A 27708-nucleotide genomic window follows, 5' to 3' on the forward strand; every position below is an offset into this window, starting at 1 on the left:
AGAATAGGAAGGAGAGAGAGGTATGCAAACACCAGCATCAAGGGGTGTGACTGAGGGAGAAGATGAAGCATCTAGGCGTGGCGAAGAAAACCCTTCCCAAGAAGGAAGTCAAAACTCTGCAATGCTCCCTCTTACTATAAAATAACTTCCACTGCAATATAGGCCACGCACAACATTCAGGGCAAAAAGACCGTTTTGGACGGAGAGTAAGCAGCCACGTCACTCCCCAAGTTGGTTAAGAAAAAGACTAAACGTGATAACATGGGTTGCGTGGACGTTGCCAGATTTCACAGATTCCTTGCTTTGCAATCTGTGATTGTTTAACTAGTTCCACCTAGGTGCTACAAAATTATCCTATTCTATTGTTAAGACCGAAGGTTTGTTTCGACAAACCTTCGAATTTAATCTGATAACTCAAATAGTCAAGAGGATTAACAAAACCTTATTGGCCAAATCAGAGGTTCCAAAGCTGATGGTTCAAAGACAGATTAACAAGGCTGTAAATTTCAGCCTCATAAAGGTCAATGAAACTAAAAAGATTAAGTGAATGGAGAGTATTGAATCCACAACCAACAACAAAGCTAAGAAACGAGTGGCTGAAGGAAAAGAAATGGACATTGCTGGACTCTAGCAACTCAAGTCCTCAATAACCAATTTGTGAGCATTACTTCACATCTTTGTCAACTCATCAACTACATCAGTATTACCACCACACATCCCAGTCCACTGGTAGTTACAAGAGAGCAGAAACATCCTTCAGCAGTCATCTGGTGGCTCAATCTTACCTGCAAGTGCAGGCACAACAAAGCAGGAATGGTTCAGTCACCATAGTAAGCATGAAACAGTTTATATAAAAAGAATAGTCTATAGGTTACTCATCTGAAAGCTATCACTGTTGCAAGTATGGGCACTGCTAGGAAAGTAACTAATACCATGTAACCTCCAATTAATATCTAATCAAATTTTAAATCCAGAAAGAAAATTGGACAGATTAAAACACGAATAAAACAAAGCATGGGGGCAGGAACAGAATCAGCACATGACAAAGCTTGCAATCCCATGGAAGGAGATTGAGGATCATTGGTTTTCCTGAGACATAAATTGCGCCCCAAAAAAAAAAAGAGAAAAAAGGAAAACACTAGTAAGAAAGGACTTAGACCAGTGACGTCAAGAGGCATAAAATGGTATTGCAACAGTTCCTTGATGATGACATTACAGTTACATTACAGAACAAAGATAAATGAATACAGCTGGGATAAAGGTAACAATGAGAGCTGTGAGAGCATATTATTCAGCTACAGCAGGTTGGTACAACTGGGATAGTGTTACATGGGATAGAAAATTTTATGATAGGTTTCAATGACAAAACCTCATATTTCAGAAGAGACCCTAACAGATGCAGATCCTTACCTAAGGATAACATAAAAGAATTCCATTCCATACCAAGCAACCCTGACTCATATGCTACACAAGAGGGTTAGGTTAAGGAAGCAAAGGTAGGCATAGCCCAAGACTAAAAACAACAAAACCCAATCTCACCTCAAACTTACTGCAGACTACAATCATGAATAAGCCAAAGGGGAAAACTAAAGGTAGTAAATGAATACACAAAAATGAACTTTCTACATTATCAACAACATCTGATGTAAAAACATAATATAATGCGTGACTGAATACAAAAGGCAAATCACTGGTACTCAGGGGAAAAAAATTTTAACAGCAAATTGAGAAATAATGTTTAAAATCCTACAACTGTAACCCCAAACCACAAAGAATACTAGAGCTTCAGCAAAGGAAAATGTATGAAAGGGGATAAAAGAAACAGTCAAACTGGAAGAGTGATGTACAAACCCATGAATGCTCAGAAATTGCAAAACTGAATGAACACTGGTGGGATGCATTCAAGGATGAGAGCTTATTTTTACCCTGGGATTTACTTGGAAAAAAAAAAAAAAACTGAGGTCTCAACATTAGGATTTACTAGCACCAAGCTGGAAACTGGTAGAATTAAAATTAAACTTGAGAGAACCAGGGACTATTGGCATCTATACCAGGTCACGGGGCATGTATTACCCAGAATGCCCTAGGCGTCCCATGACCCACAAGTTACACTTCTAACCCAGTTTAGACTGCTAGAGGGTGGTTCGAGGTGGGCCTTTAACTGTTAAGACCTCAGGTTTGTTACTTATGAAAAATACAAATTAGTTACAAATTTGTCATTTGTTCATATACAAAACAAACCTTCGGTCTTAACATTAGGATAGACTTACTTATTGGAGGGAAGTAAGTCTCTATAACCTTTATCCATTTCCGAATACTATTAAGAGTATTCCAAGAGAATGGACTATAAACCCTTGAACCAAAGATTTAAGAGAATCTACTGGTTTCCCTCACTGCGTGTTGGTACCATGCCACGGTTAATAAACTATGGGAAAATAGAGAACCTTCCATTCTCACAAACCCCTCATGTCCCTTTTATCTGGATCTACCATCACCCCTCTCTTCCCTATTACCGAGAGGAGTGTGTTGTTACTGAAAAGTATACAATACTCTAAAATAACTTTACAGTATAGCTGACCACCTCACCTGCACCTACTCCGTTCCAGCTTATGATGGTACTCTCCTTCATACTGCCCGTAGGTAAAGGAGTAGAAAGAAAGTAGTAAAGATAAAAGACCAGTCATCCCATTCATTCTACTTTCATACCTTCATCTTAACTAGACACAAACTGACCCGCCAGGGGTACAGGATGAGCTATACCACTTGCTGGGCTGCCACCACTGGACCCAAGGAAAAAGTGTCCAAGGATCTATGGGCAACATCTTTTAAATAAAAGGAAGTGAAAGTTGTCTGGCATTTCCAAACACCAGCTTTCAGAAAGAAGCACTCAAGCCTCTGATGTCATGAGCTCTAGCCCTTTCCTGACTATTTGACCCCGTCTTCTGTCATGTAGGCATTCCTGATCGTTCCTCTTAGCCAAAACGATATAGTATTCCTGGACACTTCCTTTATGTTCTGTCCTGTACTTACGAACAACCTCCGGCACCCTGGCCTGAGGTGCCTCGTCCTTCTTAAGTACTCTCTTATTACCCTGACGTGACACAGAAGCATCTCTTCTTTGTCATTGTGTACGAATTCTGCCAGAGAAGGTGTGGAAAAGGAGTCTAATCTGCCATCCATTATTAATGGGTTTTCAGTTTTGGCCACGAATTCTGGAACAAACTCTAATACCATTGACTTCCAACCTCTCAAGTGCTTTACGATATATGACAGGCCATGTCGTTCCCCACCCTTTTTGTTGAAGCCAGGACCAATAAGAAGACTGTCTTCAGGGTCAGGCTCCTACCTGTGGACTGCCTTAGTGGTTCAAAGGGGGGTTTTGTCAGACTACTCAGTACCATGGTCAAATCCCAATCTGGGGCTTTTAGTTCCTTTGGTGAACATGACTGCTCAAAGCTCTTCATCAACATGGCCAACTTCCATGCAGACGAAATGTCCGCACCTTCCATGCGTAAGACCAAGGCTAGAGCAGCCCTGAACCCCTTCACCGCAGATACAGACATATGCCTTTCTGTCCTGAGATATATCAGAAAGTCTACTAATTGCTGAATAGTGGTACCGAGTGGGGACAAGTTCCCTCTACAATACCAATCACAGTATGCTGACCATTTTCCTTGGTATAATACTGCAGATGACTTTTTGATATTTCCTGCCATCTGCGTTGCTGCTTTTTTGCGAAAACCCTCTCGCTCGCAGGAGATACTTGACAGTCTCCACCCGTGAAGTGATAGTGACTTCACCGGCCAGTAGTACCTCTCCATGTGCGGATGACATAGTAGGTTGTTCCACGGGGGTAACTCTCGGCACGTCTATTAGGAGTTCCAAGAGGTCCAGAAACCATCCTGCCTTTGGCCATAAAGGAGCCACCAGAGTCACTCTGAGGTTCTGAGACCGCATTACCCTGTTCAGAACCTGACGGATTAGACAAAATGGAGGAAATGTGTAAACGTCCAGATTGTCCCATGGGTGTTGTAGCGCATCTTCTGCTACTGCCTCTACGTCTGGGACTACCGAACAATACACTTCCAACTTTTTGTTGCACCTGCTTGCGAATAGGTCTATGATTGGCCTTCCCACAACATGAACATCCTGTCCACTACCTGTTGGTGCAAGGACCACTCCATTCCCAGGATCTGATCCCTGCGGCTCAACTTGTCGGCCACTGTTTCTTTTTCCCGGAATATATCTGGCCCTGATGTCAACTAGGTTCTCTACAGCCCACTGATGAAGTTGAACTGTCATCACATGTAACTGCCGAGAAACTAGGCCTCTTTGTTTAAAGTAAGCTACTACTGTGGTGGTGTCTAACATCAATAGCACTGATTGGCCCTTCACCCTCTCCCTGAATTCCTGTAGTGCTAGAAACGCTGCTTTCAACTCCAGCACGTTTATATGGAGTTCTCTGTCCTCACCACTCCATTTTGCTGAAACCATCAGCTCCTCCATATGGGCTCCCCAACCTTCTAGTGACACATCTGAGAACAGCAAGAGATCCGGGGAGGGTTGCTGAAGGGGAACACTCACTGTCAGATTGTTGTCCTTCACCCACCACAGCAAGTCTTTCCTCACTTCTGCCAACAAGGGAATCTGCTCGTATGGGTGATCAATCATTGGTGACCAAAACTCCTTCATCCTCCATTGTAGAGATCGAAAATGTAGCCTCCCTTGTGACACTAGTTTCTCCAAGGAAGTTAGAACTCCCAGTACTACCTGCCACTGTTTTGCTTGCAGTGTTTGTTTTTCCAGAAAGGCATTCACCACTTGTTTGCATTTCTCTATTCTCTGGTCTGTCAAGAATACTTTTGCTTTTATTGTGTCTATAACCATTCCCAGATAAACCAGCCGTTGACTTGGATCCAACTGCGACTTCTCCTGATTTATCACAATACCTAAGCTGTGACAAAACTGTAGAAGGGTTGCCTTGTCCCTGAGTAATTTCTCTCTGGACTTTGCTATCACCAGCCAATCTTATAGATATCTTATTAGCCTGATTCCCTGAGCATGCGCCCATGTCGACACGAGAGTGAAAACTCTTGTAAAAACTTGAGGAGACGTTCTCAATCTGAAGCACAGAACTTTGAACTCGAAAACATGGTATCTTTATAATAAAATAAGGTTTCACACATACTTACTGAACAATTACATAGCTATACGCTTCTTTACCTTACAGCAGTCAAAATCCCGAATTTCTCGGCGCCAACGGCTGCTGACGTGTAGGTGATACGACCCCGCCCACTTTCGGGGATCCCCGGTACTACTGAGCTTTGCTTGACAATTCGTTGAGCCGCCCCGTCCATCTGTGGGGAGGGAGGGCTTTAATCATGTAATTGTTCGGTAAGTATGTGTGAAACCTTATTTTATTATAAAAATACCATTTTCACACATGAAACTTACCGAACAATTACATAGCTGAATCCACATTACCCGGCTGGTGGGTATATGAACTTTTAATGCATATAAGAAAAAACTCACATTGCAAGAATGTTGTAGTACCTTACCTCGTGAGAGAGCAGCTGCAGGAGAATACTGCCTCTGGTCGGCGCTCTCATCACTTGTAGGGAACGTGGCAGTAGTGGCCAGGATCGTTCCTACTACTAGTGGGTATTCTGCAACCATGGAGGTTCACCGATGGTTGATCATAATGAAATAATATTCGCCCTTGCCCTGGGCTATGACCAGATTAAAATAATCAAAGACCATCACCTACACATAACCATAAAAAAATAAACCAAACCCTACCATAAAAACTGGAGGGTACTCCTGGTACCGTGTACCCCCAGGCTTCCCCAAAACTCGACCAGATATTCAAAAGGAAGGGGAATTGGACCAAATCCCCCTATGCTTCCTTTCCCAACACCATGCCCATCACCAACAAAGGTCCTAAACGACAACAATTATCAAATGTTGCTTCCAGATCCTTCAGGTTATGGAGAGCAAAAACCGATCTCAACCTCCAGAACGTAGCTTGCAAAATAGATGCTAGCGACGTATTATGTCTAAAAGCCATGGAAGTCGCTACTGCCCTAACCTCGTGGGCTTTAACTTTACACACCTGTAGAGTCTGATCTCTTACTGACGTGTGTGCTTTCTGAATCAGGCTCCTTAAAAAGAACGAAATTGCGTTCTTAGACTAGGGGACGGCTCGGATCCTTTAACCAAACACCACAATCGATTCGAACTTCCTCTCAAAGCCTCTGTTTTATGAATATAAAATTTCAGTGCTCTCCCGGACACAAAGAATGTTCTTCGTCCTTTTCTCCTACTAATCCTGACAAGCTTCGAATGGAGAAGAAACGAGGCCATGGTCTCGAAGGATCTTCATTCTTCGCTAAAAAGTCCTGAGTATAGGCACACACAGCTTCGTCTTGTGTGAATCCTAGCTCTTTACACATTGCTTGCAGCTCGCTGATTCTACCAGCTGAAGCTAAGGCGACTAAGAATAAAGTCTTCTTGGTAAGATCCTTCAAAGAAGCCGAATTAAGAGGTTCAAAATTTGCTTTAGAGAGCCAGGACAATACTACATCTAAATTCCAGTCCACTAAACCTGGTCTCCTTGTCCTAGAGGACTCAAAAGATTTAATCAAGTCGCTGATGTCCGAGTTATTTGATATATTTAAGTTTCTATGTTTAAAAACTGACGCCAACATGGATCTGTATCCTTTTATTGTTGAAGTCGATAACTTCCTAACGTCTCTCAGATAATTAGGAAGTTTGCTATCTCTTGTATAGAGGTTTTAGAAGTTGTGTGACTTTCTCTGCACCAATTTCCAAAAACTCCCCATTTTGACTGATAGAGTTTGGCCGAAGAGACTCTTCTACAGTTAGCAATAGCCTCTGCCGCTCTTCTTGAAAAACCTTTCGCTCTGACCAGGTCCCGGACAGTCAGAACCCTGTCAGAGCGAGATACAACCACCCTTGGTGATTTCTGTCGAAATGGGGCTGTTTGAGTAGCGATAGAATTTATGGCAGAAGCCTGGGGAAGTCTACTAACATCCTCAGGAGATCCGGGAACCACTCCTTTCTGGGCCAAAAAGGAGCTATTAGAGTCATCGTAACGTTCTGATGACTCTGGAACTTGTCTAATACCTCTCTGATCATCGCAAATGGTGGAAATGCGTAAACATTCAGACCTGACCAGTCGAAAAGCATTGCATCCGTTTTCCAGGCTAACGGGTCCGGAACCGGAGAACAGAAAAGAGGAAGCCTGTTGTTCCTGGACGTTGCAAAGAGGTCTATCGTTGGTTGTCCCCACAACCGCCATAGATCCTGACAAACTCTGATATCCAATGTCCACTCCGTCGGAAGAACCTGATGTGCACGACTGAGTTCGTCTGCTAAAACATTGAGCTTCCCTTGCACGTACCTGGGGAAGAGTCACTTTGTGCGAATTCGCCCACAGAAGAAGATGCTCCGTCATTCTGTACAGGGGGAACGAACGTGTCCCTCCGTTTCCTTATACTATATGACAGCGCTGTGGTATTGTCCGAGAACACCGCAACTTTCTTCCCTTCGACTAGAGGGGCGAAACTATGAAGCCCAAGAAAAATTGCTTTCAGCTCCTTTATGTTGATATGAAGACCTCTCTCCTGTTCCGTCCAGATGCCTGATGTCTTCTCTTTCCCAAACAGGGCTCCCCATCCTGAATCCGATGCGTCGGCATAAAATTCTAGCTCTGGGTTCGCTCTTTCGAGGGACAAACCCTCCTGAGCTCTTTCCTCCGACAAACACCAACGAAGATCTTCCTTGATTTCCTCGGATATCAGAATAACAGTTTAATCCGGTTGAATTTTCCGGTCCCAACTGGCCTCTAGGTAGAATTGTAGCATCCTCATGTGAAGACGACCAAGTGTAATAAAGGTCTCCACCGAAGCGAGAGTCCCTAACAGGCTCATCCACTCCAGAGCCGTGCAGGATGAGCGGTTTAACAGCTTCCGTACAGCCGCAAGGAGAGACTATTCTCCTCGGGGAGAGAAAAACCTGAAAAGCTTGTGAGTCCAGAATCATCCCCCAAATATGGAATCCTCTGACTCGGTACTAACTGCGACTTCTCTAAATTCATTACTAATCCCAGTTGCTGTGTTAATATTAGTGTCCGATTTAAATCCCTCACACACTGGAGACTGGAGTCGGACCTTAGAAGCCAGTCGTCCAGATAAAAAGCAATATTGATTCCCATCAAATGTAACCATCGACTTACCGGGGCCAGGACTCGAGTAAATAATTGTGGGGGTGTCAAAAGTCTGAAACAGAGCGCTCTGAACTGATAAACTCTGTCGTTGAAAACTAACCGTAGATATTTCCTGGAGCTCCGATGACTAGGTACATGGAAATATGCATCTTTCATGTCCAACGATACCATCCAGTCTCCTGGTCAAAGAGCTGACATGACTGACCGGTTGGTTTCCATCCGAAACTTCGTCTTCAGAACAAAGATATTGAGTGCACTCACATCCAGGACAGGCCTCCAGCCCCCCGATGACTTGGGGACTACGAACAGCCTGTTGTAAAAGCCCGGTGAGATGTCTTCCACTATTTCTATGGCCTTCTTGGAAATCAGGGCTTCTACTTCCTTGCCAAGAGCCAAAGCTCTTTCTGATCCCTGCGAGTATGCTGTCAGAGCGATGGGAATACTTGACAGCGGTGGATCTTGCACAAACGGGATCACATAACCTTCTCTTAATACTGTGATCACCCACTGTTCTGCCCCTCTTCGACTCCATTCCCACCAAAAAAAGGCGGTCTTGCTTCTACAGGTGTGTGAGGGTAAAATTCCCTACTTGTCCGACTGTCTCGAGGGTGGTTTCTTACTGGCTGTGGCTTGTGGACGCAAATTAGTCCTTGGTCTGGGTTGCCATCTAGTCTTTCCCCCCCGAAAAGGGTGCTTCTGAAGAGGTGACCCTTTAGCTCCTGTAGGTGGTGTCTCCTTGGGGCGTCGTGTAGACGAACGAGTCAATAAGTCGTTGGTAGACTTCTTCTCCAGATCAGCGAGAACTTGCTGAATAACCTGTTCAGGTAATAAATGCGACTTACCTAAAGGCGCAAACATGAGAGCAGACTTCTGGTTAGAAGTGACTCCCTTGGAGGTGAAAGAGCACCAAGTTCTCTCTTTTTAAGGACACCCAGAGTAAAAAGAGATGCAAGTTCCCCTGAGCCATCCTGACTGCCGCAGCACACGATAATACATCAAGCCAGTCTGTTGCCAAGCCATCCTCCAGAGATTGACAATCCTCTATTTTCCTTGCTAATGCAGCAATAGTCCAATCTAAGAAGCTGGAAACTTCTATTACCTTAAATAGGTTCTTAATCAGGTGGCCGAAATTAGGAGAAGAGAAGAAAATTTCCCCCAACGAAAACGCTGTCCTTCTGTTAGCATCCACCAGACCTGAGAAATCCCGTTGGGAGGAGGCAGCGACTCCCAAAGAGGGTAATTCTCCGGTAGCATAAAATTTATGTCTTCTGTAACTTGGACGGTGGGACAGTGAAGGCGGCTTTACCAAGGTAGACTCGCCAAAAGTACTTTCCTATCCTTAACAAAGGTAGAAGGAGGTGAAGATGGAGGAGCTGGCTTGAATTCCGGATAAGAAGCCAACAAAAACTTAATCAAGTTGGAGTAAGCAAAAGCCGCTTTCGATTCTTGTTCCGACTGATCCTCCCCATCCGACGTTGTCGACTGCTTGGCTTCTTCATCCGTATAAGACTTGACTTTCTTCAACGACTTAACTAAGTCCTGAAGCTGTCTCAACGGTTCCAAAAAAGCTTCTTGGCGAAGGAGACAACTTCCTTGATGAAAACTTGCGAGTCGAACTCTCTCTCTCGTTAGCTGGCGAACGAGTCGAAACTTTCCTTGTTTCAGTTGGCGAGACAAAACTATGCGAGTCTGACATTGATACCTCGCGAGATCGCTTGCGAACAGCACCCGAACCTCTACTAGGCAAAAGATACACAGGGTTCTCCCAAAAGCTACACGAGGGTTGAGGACTCTTTTCCCTCCCTCTCTTCACAGGTGATGACGAACTATCCAATGGCACTGCGAGTCTTTTCAACGGGCGTGACACTTTACTCCACTTCTTTCGCCTGGTATCAGGCGAACACACCTCCGAGTCCGACGACAAACCTACACTAGACACATCTACACCTTTCCAATGGTGTCTCTTTGCAGTAATCGAGTCAAATTCACGACTGAGTCGACGGCCGTCCGTGGTCAAACCCCTCCAGTCTCCCTTCGACTCACGGTATGTCTTCTCCCAGGTGCTGGGGAGCGGGACAGTGACCTCAGTCTAGGAGACGTTGAGGGACGGACAGCCGCCTCCTCGGATACGACACTTGCACTTTTCACTTCACTAGACTTAGTCACAAATTCACGAAAAGATGTACCTAAATCCATGACAGATTTAGCAAGCAGCTCAAATTTCCTATCCACCTTATTTTATAATTGGGCAATGGTGTCGGAATCAGAAGCATGGGGAACTTGAGCCGGAGTAAGATGTACTGAAGTAGGAGGACTATCAATAAGAGAGACGTTTGACAAAAAAGGAGAAGACAAAGCGGGCTTCTTTGCCTCTGACAGCAAAGGAGTTGACTCTAATCTAGCCCTACTATCAGCCCTAATGGCTGCCTTTCTTTTCCTATCTTTTTCCATCTTTTCAAGGTGAGACAAAAAAAACTCTTCCATCCTTGATCATCTAGATCTTCACATTCATTACATGTACGCTCTTTAGTACACTCTTGCCCCCTACATTTCACGCACTTTGAGTGTGGGTCATAACATAATTTGGCTAATCTAGTTTTGCAGCCTTCGCTGCAAAACCTAACAGATGAACCTGAATCTGACATAACTCACACTAAACAGATGAATAAAGAAAACAGCTATGCCGTCAAACACAAAAAACAACCAAGAAAATTGTACTTCACCAAATCGGGTGTCAAACAAAATGGCGAACAGTAGACTGCAGCGAAATACATGGGTGTTTCACCGCAGGCAGCAGGAAACGAATTGTCAAGCAAAGCTCAGTAGTACCGGGGATCCCCGAAAGTGGGCGGGGTCGTATCACCTACACGTCAGCAGCACCGTTGGCACCAAGAAATTTGGGATTTCGACTGCCGCAATGTAAAGAAGAGTATAGCTATGTAATTGTTTGGTAAGTTTCATGTGTGAAATTTCTCAGCAAGACTGAAGCGGAGAAATTTCCAGGAAGACTGATGGACTGGGATCTGAAAGTATGCATCCTTCAAGTCGATTGTCAGCATAAAGTCCTTGATCCTGACTGCTTGTAGAACTGTCTTTGGAGTTTCCATTTTGAATCTGGTTTTTCTTATAAACAGATTCAATGTTGACAGGTCTATTACTGTCCTCCAGTCCCCGTTGGCTTTGGGTACAAGGAAAATCCTGCTGTAAAACCCCTTTGACGGAATGGATACTTGTTCCACAGCCCCTTTTTCCATCATCTTCTTCACTTCCTCTTGGAGAATAAAAGCTTTCTGAGGTTCTTGAGCATACTGTCCTCCAGTCCCCGTTGGTTTTGGGTACAAGGAAAATCCTGCTGTAAAACCCCGTTGACGGAATGGATACTTGTTCCACAGCCCCTTTTTCCATCATCTTCTTCACTTCCTCTTGGAGAATAAAAGCTTTCTGAGGTTCTTGAGCATACGTGAGGTGAGGTAATGGCTGTTCTATTAGGGGTGGGGATACTTCGAATGGAATCAAATACCCGACCCTGAGAACATCCACCAACCACTGCTCTGCTCCCAGTTCCTGCCACACCTTCCAGTGATTTGCCAGACAACCCCCCACTGGTATGGCTGAGTGATGAGAGGTGCCCATCCTATCACCTTGAGCCTCTCCCTCTTCCCCTAATCCCCCTTCCCCTGTTATTTCTATTGTGAAAGGGCCGATAAGCTAACTTCTTTGGGGAAGAGGGTCTTGTTGCTCTATTAGGGATGCTATTCCTCACTGGCTTCTTTCGAGGTATTTGCTGCTGCCTTACCTCCATAGGGCTAGCTTGACTGTTAAGATGTTTTTCTAACTGCCTGCTGTACCAATCTATCGTTAGTGTCTATCCTTCTTCTATCTATAGCCTCTTCTAGAATGGCTTCTGGCTACAGCAACTGCAACTCTAAGATATTCCCATTCCTCAATGCTAACAGGGAATCCAAATCAACATTGCAGCTTAGCCTAGCCAGAGCTGCATCCCTCCTCATTAATAGGATATTTGCCCAAAAATTGGCACTTAAATTTGTCAAGTACGCAATTGCTTTGGAACCTGATTGTAGTAATCTATTGAACATTGATTCATCCACTACTTTTCTTGTCACTTCTGAGGATGCAATCTTCGCCACTGCTGTTGACCAAAGATCCAACCAAGAAGCAGTCTGAAAGACAGAAGAAGCTGTTCCTTCTAATGTGTAGCAGCCTCTTGGCAAGTCATCGAAGGGCATTCCATTTTTACTTGATCTAAGGTTAATCCAGGTCTTAACCTTACCACATTTGGGTTAATTTGTCTAGATAGCAAAGGAACCGTCGATGTTGTATAATATTTCCTATGTTTCATCATTGGAGGAGGGATAAACTTAAAAGATGTATTTGATCTTAAAGAATTATCCCTTCCCGCAATCCGTGCATTTACGTGCTGTAAAACTGACTCAGCATGACTTGAACAAGGCAATTCATACAACACCTTGGTATCCTTTTTCACCCCAAACGCCATTTCAATCCGAGGAGGAAGAATACTGGCAGGTGTTTCCGTTCTCCCCGAAAGGTTATTGAATTGACGAATCAGATTAATCACTTCAGCATACAAAGCCAGAAACTCTTGGTTTTATACATTCAACTTCCCTGCCAGATATATACTTAGCTATAGACTTCGTCGTCCCCAACAGAAATTCAAATTTCGCGGCACACGCTACCGGTAGGTCATGTGATCTACCGCCCTGCCCTGGGTGGCAGGACTAGGAACCATTCCCATTTTCTAATCAGATTTCTTCTGTCGCCCGGGCCATCAACATTGTTGTTGGTTCCTCTTGACTGGATTTTCTTTTTTCACCGGCAATTGATCTTCTTGACCGACTTTTGGTGACGTATCTGGATTGTTGGATTGGCATACGCTTTTGTGGACTGTTTTGTGGACTTGCTTTGGATTTTTCTTAAAAATGTCTGACGCTGGAATGGTTGTGAGACGTTGTGTGAATGTAGGCTGTAAGGTGAGGTTGCCGAAAGCTTCGGTAGACCCTCACACCGTATGCAAGGGTTGCAGGGAGTATGAATGTTCTTTCACTAATACTTGCAAGGAATGTGAGAATTTGAGTGAGAGAGAATGGAAGAATCTAACTACTTATTTGAAAAAGTTAGAGAGAGAAAGAGTGAGGAAAGCTTCTTCTAGAAGTTTGAGTAGTTCTAGATAGAATGAACTAGTTCCTAGTTTGGGATCTTCCCCAATTGTAAGAATTGCTACTTCTCCTTCCTTTTCAGCCTCTTCACCTATCGCAGATCCTGTAGATTCGGCAAAAGAACTTGCGGATCTAAAAGCAACCTTCAAGATCATGGAAAACAAAATGGCTGCTCTGCAAGGTAAGGCTAGTGATATTACAGTGGACAGTGATGTGAGTGTCCCCAGTGTAGTGGAGGGGGCATCTGGTCGGCTCCACAACGCTCCCAGGTCTAGACCTCTTCCAAGCTCACATGCCCAGAGGAGAAGGAATGTCAAAAACCGTAAGGAGGTTGTGGAGAATGCCCACCGATCAGGTGTCCCTTCGGCAAGTTCTGTGACACCCCAGACTGCCAGGGATCGCTATTGTAAAAGCGTCCTGCGTGAGTGTTTTTCATCGTCGGGGTCTTCGTCTCCTAGACGTGATTGGAGGGATTCGGATCGCTCGCGACCACTGAAGAGGAGTTGGAAGGCTCCGACTATTGACTCGAGCCCGGAACGCTTCCCTGAGGAGTCTCCTTCGGAGGTTAAGAGGGCAAAAAGAGCCATATTGTCACCCGTAGTTAGAAGGAGTCAGGAGGTGGAGCCCATGGACTCCTCCCCTCCTCCCGAAGAGGATAAAGAGGAGGTTACTAAAAGATTTCTAGTTTCCATGCAGGAACAGATATCGTCTTTGGTAGGAGTGCTTTCAAAGGAGCCTCCTCGAAGGAAAGACACTTCCCTTCCCATCAAGAGGTCCTCCAGACGTGTTGAGGTAACTGCCGCCAGGATCGACGCTCCTACTAGAAGTGAGGCTCCTAGCAAGAGCGAGGAGTCAACCAAACGTAAGGAGTCATCCAAGCGCAAGACTCTTATCAGTTGCAAGGAGCCGATCAGGCGTCTGGCGCCAGCCAGGAGTGAAGTGTCACCCAGGAGGCAGGAGCCAAGAGCCAGGAGCGAGGAGTCTCCCAGGAGGCAGGAGCCAGGAGTGAGGAGTCACCCAGGCAGGAGGCAGGAGGCAGGAGCCAGGAGCCAGGAGCCAGGAGCCAGGAGTCAGGAGTCAGGAGACAGGAGACAGGAGTCAGGAGGCAGGAGTCAGGAGTCAGGAGTCAAGAGCCAGGAGGCAGGAGTCGGAATTCTTCCATGAGGCAAGATCCGAAGACAGAAGCACCTCTCCTTCGGATCGTAGGAGGTCTTGGAAAGACTCTTCCTCCAAACGAGAACTTTCTCCTTCTTCAGATCGGGGTTTGGATGAGTTGTCTGATGACGAGCTTCCTACAAATGAAGGACTCTCGAATTACAAGACTTTAGCCTCCTTATTACTGCAAGAGTTTGGAGACTCTCTTAGTCCAGCCGCTCCTCCTTCTCCTCCTCCTCCTCTCTTTTCGAGTACGGCTACTGTGAAATCCTCGGCCTTCCTGGAAATGAAACCAGCGATTTCAATGAAAAAGGCCCTCCAATCTTTGGATTCTTGGATGGGCACTAAGAAAGAGTTGGGCAAAACAGTATTCTGCATGCCTACTTCCAAACTCCTTGGAAAGAGAGGTATTTGGTACGGGACAGGAGAGACTATGGGTCTTTCTCTTCCTGCATCGGCAGACGCTGACTTTGCTAATCTAGTTGATGCCTCCAGACGACACTCTTTAGTCTCGGTCAGATCTACGTGGAGCATTTCAGAATTGAACCACTTTCTTAAAGGACTTTTCATCACTTTAGAAGTGTTCAATTTTCTGGATTGGTCTCTCGGAGTTCTGGCTAATAAGTCTAAGGACCCGGAATTTCTTAAAAACCCAGAAATTCTCCATAGCGTCCTGTCTTGCATGGACAAGGCGGTACAAGACGGTTCGGGAGAAGTTGCTTCCCTATTTGGAGCTGGTCTTCTAAAACAGAGATCAGTTTATGGATCCCTTTTATCCAAAGCTGTTTCTCCGAGCCAGAGGACAGCGTTATTGTTCGCCCCTCTGTCAGACCATTTGTTTCCTTCTCAGCTGGTGAGAGATATATCTCGCTCGCTAACTGAGAAGGCGACACAAGACCTCCTTGTTCAAACTTCTAAGAAGAGTCGCCCTGTAGTGTCGACGAGTAAAAAGGACTCTCGTCCTCCTCAGCAGCCCTTTCGTGGAGGTGCAACGGCTCGTCCCCCTTCCAGAAAGAAGAGCTCTGATAAGAGAGGAAGGTCTTCCTTCAGGCCATTCAAGAAAGGAAAGTGACTTGATGATCCTCCAAGCACCAGTAGGCGCCAGACTCCTGAACTTTGCAGGAGCCTGGGCACAAAGGGGAGCCGACTCTTGGTCAGTTTCAGTCCTAAAGAAAGGATACATAATCCCCTTCGAAGACAGTCCTCCCCTAACCTCTACTCCTCGGGAACTGTCAGCGAGGTACAGAGACCCTGTAATGAGAAATACTCTCCTTCAAATGGTGGAGCAAATGTGGGAAAAGGAGGCCATCGAACTTGTACAGGATCCACTCTCCCTGGGATTTTACAATCGCCTATTTCTAGTACCAAAGGCATCGGGGGGGTGGAGACCAGTACTGGACGTAAGCGCTCTGAACCGCTTTGTTCAGAAAAAGAAGTTCCGTATGGAAACGTCCGCCTCAGTAATGTCAGCACTTCGTCCAGGAGATTGGATGGTCTCTCTGGACTTGCAAGATGCATATTTCCACGTTCCCATTCACCACTCGTCAAAGAAATATCTTCGATTCATGATAGGAGGCAAGATTTTTCAGTTCAGGGCTCTGTGTTTCGGCCTGTCTACAGCTCCACAGGTCTTTACCAACCTGATGGCGAATGTAGCGAGATGGCTTCACCTAGAGGGAATAAAAAACATCTCCCTCTACTTAGACGACTGGCTGATCAGGGCAAGTCGGAGAATCCAACTGCCTTGGAGGACTATTGATAACAAGAAATATGGAGAACCTCCGGGATTTAATCGTGAACCTCGAGAAGTCGCAACTGATCCCCAGCCAGAAACTTGGTCTATTCTGGGGATTCAGATGGATTCTTGGGGTTTTTCGGGTATTTCCTTCGCGAGAGAGAATCACTCGAGGTTTGTCAAGAATCTCGAGCTTCTTAGAGAGAGAGAGCAGTTCAGCGAGGGATTATCGGAGCCTTTTAGGGACTCTGTCCTCGCTAGAAAAGTTCTTCTCTCTGGGAGGCTTCACCTTCGCCCCTCTTCAGTTTTTCATGAAAGAGGTGTGGAGTTGGAAGACGGGACAACTCTCAGACACTTTCCCAATTCCACAAGAGATAAAAAATCACTTAAAGTGGTGGATCCTCCTCTACAGAAGAACGAAGGCGTGTCACTTGCCCTGCAGAACCCCAGCCAAGTGTTAGGAGCAAGGGAGGTGTCAGGCACCTGGACAAAGGAACAGGTGTCCTGGCACATCTATTGCAAAGAGCTAGTAGCCATACACCTGGCCTTAAGATTCTTCGAGGAGATAGTCAGAGGCGGGGTGATTCAGATAAACTCGGACAACACCACGGCTCTGGCTTACATATGCAAGCAAGGAGGGACTCATTCATTCTCCCTCTATTCAACTAACAAAAGACCTGTTAACCTGGACAGGAGGAGAGGCATAATCTCTCACAAGATTTGTGCAAGGGATAAGGAATGTGAGAGCGGACAAAGGCTAAGCAGGAGGAATCAGGTTCCTTCCCACAGAGTGGACTCTACATACAGAAGTGTGCCGAAGTCTGTGGTCCCTGTGGGGGAGGCCTCACACAGACCTGTTTGCTACGTTCCTCTCCAAAAGAGTAGAGATCTTTCGCTCTCTAGTGGAGGATCCAAGAGCCTTTGCAATAGACGCGTTTCTCCTGGATTGGTCGGGCCTAGACGCCTACGCCTTTCCCCCATTCAAGATCCTGGGGGAAGTACTCAGGAAATTCATAGCTTCAAAGGGCACGAAGTTGACCCTCATAGCCCCATTTTGGCCAGCCCAAGAATGGTTCACGGAGGTACTGGAGTGGATAGTGGACTTCCCCAGATCTCTGCCAAGCAGAGCAGATCTACTCAGACAACCCCACTTCAGAGGTTTCATCACAACCTCCCCGGTCTCGCTCTGACTGCCTTTCGACTATCGAAAGACTGTCAGAGCGAGGGGATTTTCTCGCAAGGCTGCAGGCGCTATCGCTCGAGCCCGCAGATCTTCAACGAGAAGAGTATACCAATCGAAGTGGGAAGTCTTTAGGAAGTGGTGTAAGAGTAAGAAGCTGTCCTCCTCCAGTACCTCTATAGTTAACATTGCCGATTTCCTCCTTTTCTGAGAGAGGAATCGCACCTTTCTGTGTCTACAATCTAATAAGGATACAGAAGTATGCAGTCTCAGCATTCAGGAATCGAGGGGCTAGAGATTGCAAGAGAACAAGGATCTACAATGATTTGATTCGGTCCTTTGAAACTTCGAAATCAGCATCTCCTAGAACACCTAGTTGGAATCTGGATGTGGTCCTGAAATTCCTTGCCTCAGATAAATTCGAGCTCTACATCTGGCTTCCTTCCGTGACGTCACTAGGAAATGTTTATTCCTGTTGTCTCTCGCGACGGCCAAGAGGACGAGCGAATTGCACGCTCTGGACTCCAAAGTGGGATTCAAAGGAGATGCGGCTATCTGTTTTTGTTTCCAAGACCAATTGTTTTTCTGGCGAAAAAACGAGAACCCATCAAAACCTTGGCCCAGAAGCTTTGAGGTAAAAGGCCTATCTAACCTCGTAGGCAGAGACAGAGAGGTCTCTCTGTCCAGTTAGAGCTCTTAAATTTTATTTAGAGAGAAAGAAACAGATGGGAGGATGTCAACAAGGTCTTTGGTGTGCTGTGAAGAACCCCAAAAGACTCATGTCTAAAAACGCCTAGGCCTTCTTTGTGAGAAGCGTGATTTCTGATGCACACAAGAACTGCCCGGATGAATCCTTCGGTCTTCTAAAGGTTAAGACTCATGAGGTGAGGGCAGTAGCAACGTCCCTGGCGTTTCAAAAGAATATGTCTCTCAGGAATATCATTGAGACTACATATTGGAGATGCAATTCAGTGTTTGCGTCTCATTACCTGAAAGTGACCTATGAGAAGTGCTTCTCTCTCGGTCCATTTGTATCAGCAGATACAGTTCTGGGTCTTGGAGCAAAGACTGATCCTTAAAATATTTTATCTTTAATGTACATAAACCCTCTTGTCAGATATGTGCTTGGTTTCCTATTAGCAAGCGTACTGATGTCGCACGGGCGGCTGGTGTCATTGCTGGTAGGGGATCAGGGGTATGTATGGCTAGTAGGGGGGTACAAAATTTTTTTTTTTATGTTTTGTTATAAATGTGTATTTATGTTTTGAGTTTTTGGTTGTTTGTAAGGAGTTCGGGGATAACTCCTTGCAATCTTAGAACTAACATGGATGTTAGGATCAGGTGATCGGGATCGGTGTTGTGCTCCTTGAACAAGGTGTATTGTCATGTTAGTGGAATAGCACCCAATGTCAAAGGCCTTTAGGCTCTGCCGAGTAAGTGGATAAGACCCCATTGGCAGACCCACAAGAACTCTTAGCCATAGATCAATATCTCGCTGAGGCTCTTGAGGTGAAGCAGACTCCTAGGCAGTAGTCACGAAGTCTTCAGCCTAATCAGGTAGGAACCAAGGTTTATTAATACCTACAACATATGTTGTTTACCTGTCTATTTCAGTAGTTAGCTGTCTCTTACCCACCACCAATGGGTGCTAATCAGCTAAGTATATATCTGGCAGGGAAGTTGAATGTATAAAAATGATATTGTCATGATACAATAAAGTTTTATACATACTTACCTGACAGATATATACGATTAATGGCCCACCCAGCCTCCCCGCAAGAGACAGGTGGAAGAGAAGAAATCTGATTAGAAAACGGGAATGGTTCCTAGTCCTGCCACCCAGGGCAGGGCGGTAGATCACCTGACCTACCGGTAGCGTGTGCCGCGAAATTTGAATTTCTGTCGGGGACGACGGAGTCTATAGCTAAGTATATATCTGTCAGGTAAGTATGTATAAAACTTTATTGTATCATGACAATATCATTTTTATCCTTCCTCCAGTTCTAGTGTACTGTGCTCAGGCACAGGAGACGCTATCTCACTCCTATCCCCTCACAAATGTCCGGGTGTTTCATGGCCGTCTGCCCCTACGGCCGCAGTCCCTTTGATCTCTGCTGACCGCCGACGGCTCAATCCCGAACCGTCAGCAGGAGAACGAGACCGCCTCACTTCTCTGCTCGCAGATCTAGAGTAAGAATCTCGCCTATACCTCCAAGATGAAGGCTCTCTCGAAACCGATTCACTTCTTCTCCATGACGATTGATATCGTCTCCAATGACCGTCGGAGAATTCAGCCTTGATCGTTCATCTACGCAAACAACGCCTTCCACCGTCTCAGACGAGGTTGCCAACTCAGTATTTTCCGTTCTTTTAATAGGAGCCTTTTTTATCTTTTCTCAGTATTTTAAACAGTCTTACGGGCAAAACCGGTACCTGTGCTCTATCCTTTGCTGCACTTTTCGCCCCCAACGCTGATTTCGCCAACGACATTGTAGTCTTCCTTAGACTCTTTGTCGTCACTACTGGTAACTCCGTGTCGGCTGCTAGCCCAGCGACCGTCGACTCCCTCGCTCGTTCGGACTCTTATAAACGGCTTCGTCTGCTAGCTTTGACCTTACCAGCCACTGACTTCTTGCCTTTCTTGCTGACTGGGATGTGACAGTCCTGGCCCGAACTAGATTCTGTAATTTCTTCATTACAGTGTGTACTACCGAGTCAGAAAGCGTATTTGGGTCCGGAGGCAGCAAAGTAGACCGAGAAGCAGTAGGCTGTGACGTCATCGCGTCTGCCATGTCGGTTTGTGACGTTGGTTGTGATGTCACCAATCTTGTAGGGAGAGACTGTGCGGCTGCTGCTGGCATCCCTGCGTTTGTAGCAAAACTACCTGCAACGTTCTGCATCGTCGTAAACATTGCAGTTGTCGGCGTAGCCGCAGCATTATTTCCCATAAAGGACAATCTAGGGGGATGAGGAATATTCAGTGCTGCCGGACTCTGCTGGAATCGTGACGCCATATAATGCGACAGCAACCCTTCCAAGGCTGGTACGGCTGGTAGGCCTAGCGCCGCCCACGTACCTTCCATCCTGTTTGCGTTGGGAACTGGCACCTGGAACAAAGATGGCAATGCTCCCCCCCTCCCTGCTGGGAACAACGGAGCATAAATATTATGCATAAAATTACCCAAAACCCCTCCTTGAGTTTCTGATAACAAACCGCAAGGAGAAACCGTAGGGGTATGGGACAAATCAAAGACAGGTGGTGAAACATATGGAGCAGTCTGGTGTATTGCCGATACAAAAGAAGACGGCAATGCTTGGTCATCCAAAGACGGCGTCACCTCCTTTCTTTTGTACTGGCCTTTCTCATAAAACTTCCTCCACTGTTCCACCGACCAACCTCGACAAACAGAACAAGGATTAGTAATTGTACAGTGGGGCCCCCATACTCGTGTTCTCCGGATTCGCGGACTTCTCTCGGGAATGTTTCCCTGCATTATTCAAGGAAAATTTGTGCAATCGCAGTATTTTTCTATGAGAAATATCCACAAATTCCTGGTTTTCATTATCAACTTCATCATAAAATGCACTTTTTGTGATAAAACTATTAAAAAAAAACCAAGTATGAAAATTTTTTGTGGTTTTTTCTTGAGTTTTAACTAACAAAATAGGCTGCTTTTAGCGTTTTTATAGGGGTTCCAAACATTCGTGGGTTCTAGCTATTCACAGGGGGGTCTGGTACGCATCCCCCGCGAATACAGGGGGACCACTGCACATACATTTTCTCTGCACCTACTACATGTTGGATGAGGATCCGTCGACACCGAAGTTAGGAATCTTGAACACGGAAAACCACTGACTCCAGGGCATTTCCTTTGTTTTCTCTTTGAAACGGAAGATGGTCCTGACGGCGACGCAAAAAACTCCATCACCACTTACATACCCTTAGAGCTCACACCCACACTGAGCACACTCAGAAAAAGAGAATTAAAAGGAAAAGTGAAAGTGAAATGGATAAAAACGGGCAAACTAAAACCGGCTTTAAACATAGACAGAAAACACGTCCTATCTTAAAGGCGGTAGAAAGATAACTGGTGGGTTACAAGACGCCGAGGGCATTCTGGGTAATACATGCCCCATGACCTGGTAGATGCCAATAGTCCCTGGATCGCACAAGTTTAATTTTAATTCTACTGGTTTCCAGCTTGGTGCTAGTAAATCCTAATGTTAAGGTTTGTTTTGTATATGAACAATGAGATCTATGATTACTTACATGTAGCTACTGAGAAAACATACAATTTAATCATATGATACTCCCCTGATTCTACTTTTATTATAAAAACCTTACAAATGGGTGAAACAAGTTCTGATTACATAGAGCTAAAAAGAATACATAGTTGAGGGTCCATGAGGAGTTAGTGTTGCAAGAGTGATCCTCTGCTTTTGTGAACTAAGGACTGAGTCTGGAAATGATCACAGACCACAATGGTGGCATTTGTATGATTGATGGGTTGTTATAACCAATACCATTTTCCTTCCAAACTATGTCTTGCACTACAATTATATATACTTGAACAATACCCTAAAATAACCATATATATAATTCTCCAGCATTTTCAGAGCTCAGCAACTACTGAACCACAAGAACATTTCAACTGCCGCTGGGGCAGCTATATGCATGTTTATCTCAATGAAAATAATAAAAAACCTACTTGGATCAATCATAACACAAAGTGAATACATTTTCTGATTTGTAATATTACACCAGCTGCTTAAAATTAACAATAATATATAGCTACAGTGACAAAATTACTTTAAATAAAAAGGGCTAAACTTCTTCAATCTAGAATACTCCTTTGACAGATTTTACTAACTCCTGTATATGTAAATATGAAAGAATTACTTTTCATGTTAGCAAAATAAAAAAAATTTCATGATTTAGTATGAATTTACTTGTTACTTGTGCGGCTTAAGACATAAGGTATCACCAAGGTATTAAAAGAAAATTGATTTACGGGAGAAAAGTAACCTACTGTACCTTGTAATGTATGATTAGAGGTTAAATGTCTACTTAAAGGTCTTCTTGATTGAACTCTAATCCCTTCATGAACATGACAAGTAGTTTGAGATAGTCTTTTCTCCACCTGCAAATATTAATGAGCATAAGGTTATGAAGGTATAAATCTATTCATGTAAAAAAAGAAAAAAAAAAAAAACTTCCTTACATAACCACAATTTTTACAAATAATTAGCTGAATGGAATGGAATATAAAGTTTAGGTCAGAGGCCACGTGCTTGGACCTATGAGGTCATTCAGCAATGTAAGGGAAACTGAGAGCAAAAGATTTTAATGATGAACTGGATTCTTCAACCTATTCTTATCAGATTCATTACCTCATAAAATCTACTGCTGTGATGATGATGGATTTTTTATTTAGAAAATCACTGATGGCCTATTTTTTAGCAACTTCGATTCCATGTATGCCCACACGGACAATGCTCGAATATATTTCATCTTTACATGAGCTTCATATGCATTTATTTGATGCAAAACTTACCAGATGTACAAAAGCATGGTGAGGACTATACTTTTGGCAGGTTTCTACATATTTTTCCATCCAAGTGGTCTCCATGCCCAGAGATATTCATCTATATTTATCAAATGCCTAATTTTGAGACAAAAAAAATGTCTTCAACATCTCTCCAATTCAATACCCTTGGGACCTGGCCACTGCCAGACCGTACATACTTACCTTTAAGAACTCAAAAGAAAACCCTTAAGTAATCATATGCTCATTTCACATACATATTGCTGGGTTCCCAAGATAGAATCAATGAAATCTTACGACAAAACCTTTACCTTTCCAATTGTCTTGAACATCTAACTATCATATATCACTGGAACAGCCATTGCATTAATAAAGTATCACAGAATATCAAATTGCTATGTGAAAAAAAGTGTCTAAACATTGTTAAAATTTTTACTGCTATAATTGTCACTGAAAATCAAATTGCTATGTCAAGATCTCTAAACAAATGTTAAAATGTACAAAATAAAAAACTGTCAAGTCACCTTTTTCTTTCAAACTACTCAACTGAATTTACTGCAAGATGCCTGGATTGTATTAAAAATGAGAATAATTTAGTAGTTCAACCACCAGACCAAATTCAAGGTTCATCAGATAACTGACTGACATATCCCATACATACTTTCTGTTTCTGACTGTGATATTTTACGTTAAATGCCTGCGAGCGATACGTATTTTTGTCTCAGCACTCAGCATCTGATAAATACGGGCACATAAGGTATGTAATACGTATGCAAATGTAAAAAATGTACACTTGAATTTTTTGGTTTCTGTTAAAAACAAGCAAATAAAAAGCCCAAATTAAAAGTTTGTTACAAAAAAGAAAGTGGTAACAATAACAATGTTGCCAAAAATGTGGCAAATAATTGAAGTTGTTGAACCTGTATCACTATTACTGATGTACAGTTTAAAAATACCCAGGAGTCTCCCACCACAAAAATTACTTCACCAACCACACACCTGTGAGTTTCACACATTCCAAAACATGTCACTTGATTAAGTAGTTTAAGCAGACTACGTCAAGCATAGGAGTTCTACAGCAAGATCTCAGGGCTAGAGGCTGCTTGTGAACAACAGGTATCACTAAATCTTGTAAAACAAGATCTACAGAATTTGAGATAATTTTTGTGACTGGTGTAATGAGAAGAGTATTAATCCCCCTTAGATTCTGGAAGGGATGGAGAAGGGTTGTCCAACTTTATCTTTGCTAAAACACTAGATTTTTGTTCACTACATATCTGCGTTGCCATCATTTTCTGTCATCGCCCACTATAAATTTATTTCTTATTGTATAATTCTGGTTCAAACCTGAATCATAATGTACAAGCTACAGGCAGTGCCCGGTTATCAGCGAGGGTTCCATTCTTGGCAGGGTGCTGATAAGCGAAAACTGCCATTAACCAGTTAATGGCGCCTTTGTTAGGTATGTTTAGTATGATATGGCGCCATAACTCTATTATCAGCACCTTATGGAGCTGATAACCGAAACTCGGCCTATTATGGCCATAAAACCAGATCGCTATTAACCGAGACCACCGATAACCGGGGACTGTCTGTATAGCTACAAGCTGCAAATAATAAAATAACTAAAAATGACACACTGAAATTAGCCAAAAATAGATATTCCCATATTTTTACAAATATATTTGTAAAGTCTAATATATTTACAAAAACTCTTTGCACTGTGAAAAGTATAATAAGCTATTTTCAATTATATATTATTGCTTTTTATGCCTTTTATCAAATACCATAAACACAAGGAGAAATAATTAAAAAGGAGAAGAAAATTTCATGGCTTTTGATTTAGAACTGGTTTACTGATAACTCTAACTGGACAACCATTTCTTTCGTGAGAGATAGAGTTAAATGATTCCCAAGCACATTCCAGACATTATTGGAATGCTACTCCTACATCAAAATATCTATGGTCAATTATTTTCATTTTATACAAATAACATCAAGTTTTTAACACCTTGAATAGTTAATCCAGTTAGAGAATACCTTAGTTAACCTTCTTACGCCGATTGGACATATTGAACGTCGAGTCAAAATGTCTCCCGTATGCCGATTAGACGTGTTATATGTCGACTCAAAAAAAGGTATTTTTAAAATTTGAGGAAAAATACTTATAGGCCTACCAGCCGAAAACTTTACAATCACGCGACTCAGGGGATGCTGGGAGTTCACGGATCGAGGTGTGTTTTGTTTAACAGCGTGACCCAAGTGCGCATGCGCGAAATCCTTCCTTCTCACTTCAGCCAGCATCAGCGACGCACATCCGACCGCGATCTTTTGGCGCAATCGTGTTCGACTGAACTTGTGCGAGACTTTGAACATTTGTGTTGCTACAGGAAGTTCATACAGATGTCTCAAAGTCGTATGGAACGCAAAAGGCGTGTTTTACCCGTCGGAAGGGATCGTGCAAGGCGAGTTTTGGACTTGGATGCTGGGGAAGGACCAAGCACCCAACATGACCTGGCTCCTCAACGCCGTTTTGTGCAGCCACGTGTGGATGAAAGTGCTTTTAGAGTGTCTCATGTGCCTTTAGTAACCACTAGGATGCATCGGGCTGTCCTTAGGGGCATTCGTAGGAATTTGGGAGGGCTCCAACCAAGGGACATAGACAAATATTTATCGGAGCTCGATCGAGAGTATGTCGCAAGTCCTCATTTTGATGCCGGTTGGTCATCTAGTGATGAGGACATAGCTCCCGATGATAGTGATGACGAATATTTGCCCCCAATGTCCGTTCGAGGCTCACATCCCGAAAGTGAACTAGAATTCAGTGGTCTTAGTGCGTATGAGGGGGAATCTGAGGAGGGGGAGGATGAGGATATACGGTCTAGTTTTGTATCGGATGACAATACAGAAAGCGAAGGCTTAAGTGAGGGAGATGGGCCTGTGTGTGGGGGGGGGGGGGGGGGGGGGGGAGATTCGTGTGCGAAATCGTGGCCGCGCTCGTGCGCGCGTAGAAGGTCGGATAGTCGCGCCAGCCAAGGTGAAGGTCGGTCGTCCGAGAGCGACGATGGGTGGACGGAGGATTCCACACCACCTAACATGCACCCATTCACGGCAAACCCTGGGCTCACCGTACCTGTTCCCCTGACTCCTCTGGGATTCGTTCAGCTGTTCCTTACGTGGGAATTGCTGGAGTACCTGGTAGCAGAGACGGCAGACTACGCCAGGTACTGCCGTGATGAACTGCGCACAACATTATTGTATCGCTGGCGAGGCTGCAACTTCACTGACATGGCTCATTTTGTGGGGCTCCACATTTTTTTGGATTGATGCCTGCTGCCGACGTCAGGCAATATTGGAGGCGTAATTTTTCTTAGGTACGCCCAATGTGCCCGGCGTTATGCCCCGTGATACTTTCCTGGCGTTGGACAGGTATTTCAACGCCTTCAACCGAAGGGCCATACCCCGGAATAACTCCGATCGCCTCATTTTAGTGTGCCCAGTGTTGGATTACATTCGTGAACGTTGTACAACTCTCGTGGTTCCTGGAAAGAACCTTTCTTTGGATGAGGGGATGATGCCTTACAAAGGACGTCTAAGCATTAAAGTGTATAACCCCAAGAAGCTAAAGAAATATGGAGTGAAAATTTTTTTTTTATTACCGAGGCCAACACTGGATACGTCGTGGACTTCTTAGTGTATTCCGGGGTCTTCTCCACGATGTGTGAAACTGTTTTCAGGCTTGTGGATAGTTTCCGTAACCAGGGATACCACCTGTTTATGGATAATTATTATAACTCGGTATCCCTGGCCCAGGAACTGTATGAAGCAGGTGTTCACGTCAGTGGTACCCTTCGGTTGGTGCGTGGGGCCCCGAATGTCCTCAAAAGGTTCACTAGCCATCCGCAACATCTAGCAAGGGGAGAGACAGAGTGGCGGCGGAAGGGAGCTGTCTTCGTCATCTGTTGGAAGGGTGTCCGACTCGTCCCCATGATCGACGAGCCATGAACCCGTCCAAGAGGAGATCGTACAGCGGAAGAAGACACGTCAACAGGGCCGAGTTGCGTATGAACAGTTTCGTGTACAGCGCCCTACCGTCATTGGGCACTACAATAGGCAAATGGGAGGAGTTGATCTCTTTGATCAACTCATCCAGTATTATCCCTTCGCCAGGAGAACCAGGAGGTGGACCCAGAAGCTCCTCAAATACATTCTGCAGCTGGCCCTCCAAAATGCCTACATACTCTACTGTGGGTACTACGGTCCCAATCTCTGGAGGATGACCCACTTACAGTTCCTCGGTGCAGCCGGGGATGCCCTCATCAACTTTGATCCCGATGAGTGGCCTTCCATGTCTGCCCCCCTGCCCCGAGCTGTAGATCTGCCCGTAGAGGAAAGGGCAGACCTTAGGAGGGCCAACTTCGGTCATCCTGCTGCCGACGCCCCTGCTGCCGCTGCCCCTGCTGCCGCCGCCCCTGTTGCCGGCCCAGCCCGCACCCCTTCTCGTCGAGTAGTGGACCCTCACGATCACTCCTCAATACCTCGCTCCTCCCGGTGTAACCCGAGGAGGTTGAAGGTATGGGAGAGGCAGACCTGACGCTCCCTCCTCGCTCGCTGGCAGAACCAGCGGGCTTGGAGGACTGCAGGCGATC

General features: G+C 44.7%; 1 protein-coding gene across 2 annotated transcripts in view; it reads right to left on the reverse strand.

Moving 5' to 3' along the window:
* LOC135217386 (integrator complex subunit 6-like) overlaps positions 1–27708 on the reverse strand; it is a 96416-nt gene that overhangs the window by 43883 nt on the left and 24825 nt on the right. For both annotated transcript variants that reach the window (XM_064253229.1, XM_064253230.1), the window contains exon 11: positions 22549–22654. In XM_064253229.1, the coding sequence (XP_064109299.1) occupies positions 22549–22654 (106 nt within the window). The remainder of the gene's footprint in view (positions 1–22548; positions 22655–27708) is intronic.

Source organism: Macrobrachium nipponense, chromosome 7 (genome assembly GCF_015104395.2).
Source record: "Macrobrachium nipponense isolate FS-2020 chromosome 7, ASM1510439v2, whole genome shotgun sequence".
Taxonomy (NCBI): Eukaryota; Metazoa; Arthropoda; class Malacostraca; order Decapoda; family Palaemonidae; genus Macrobrachium; species Macrobrachium nipponense.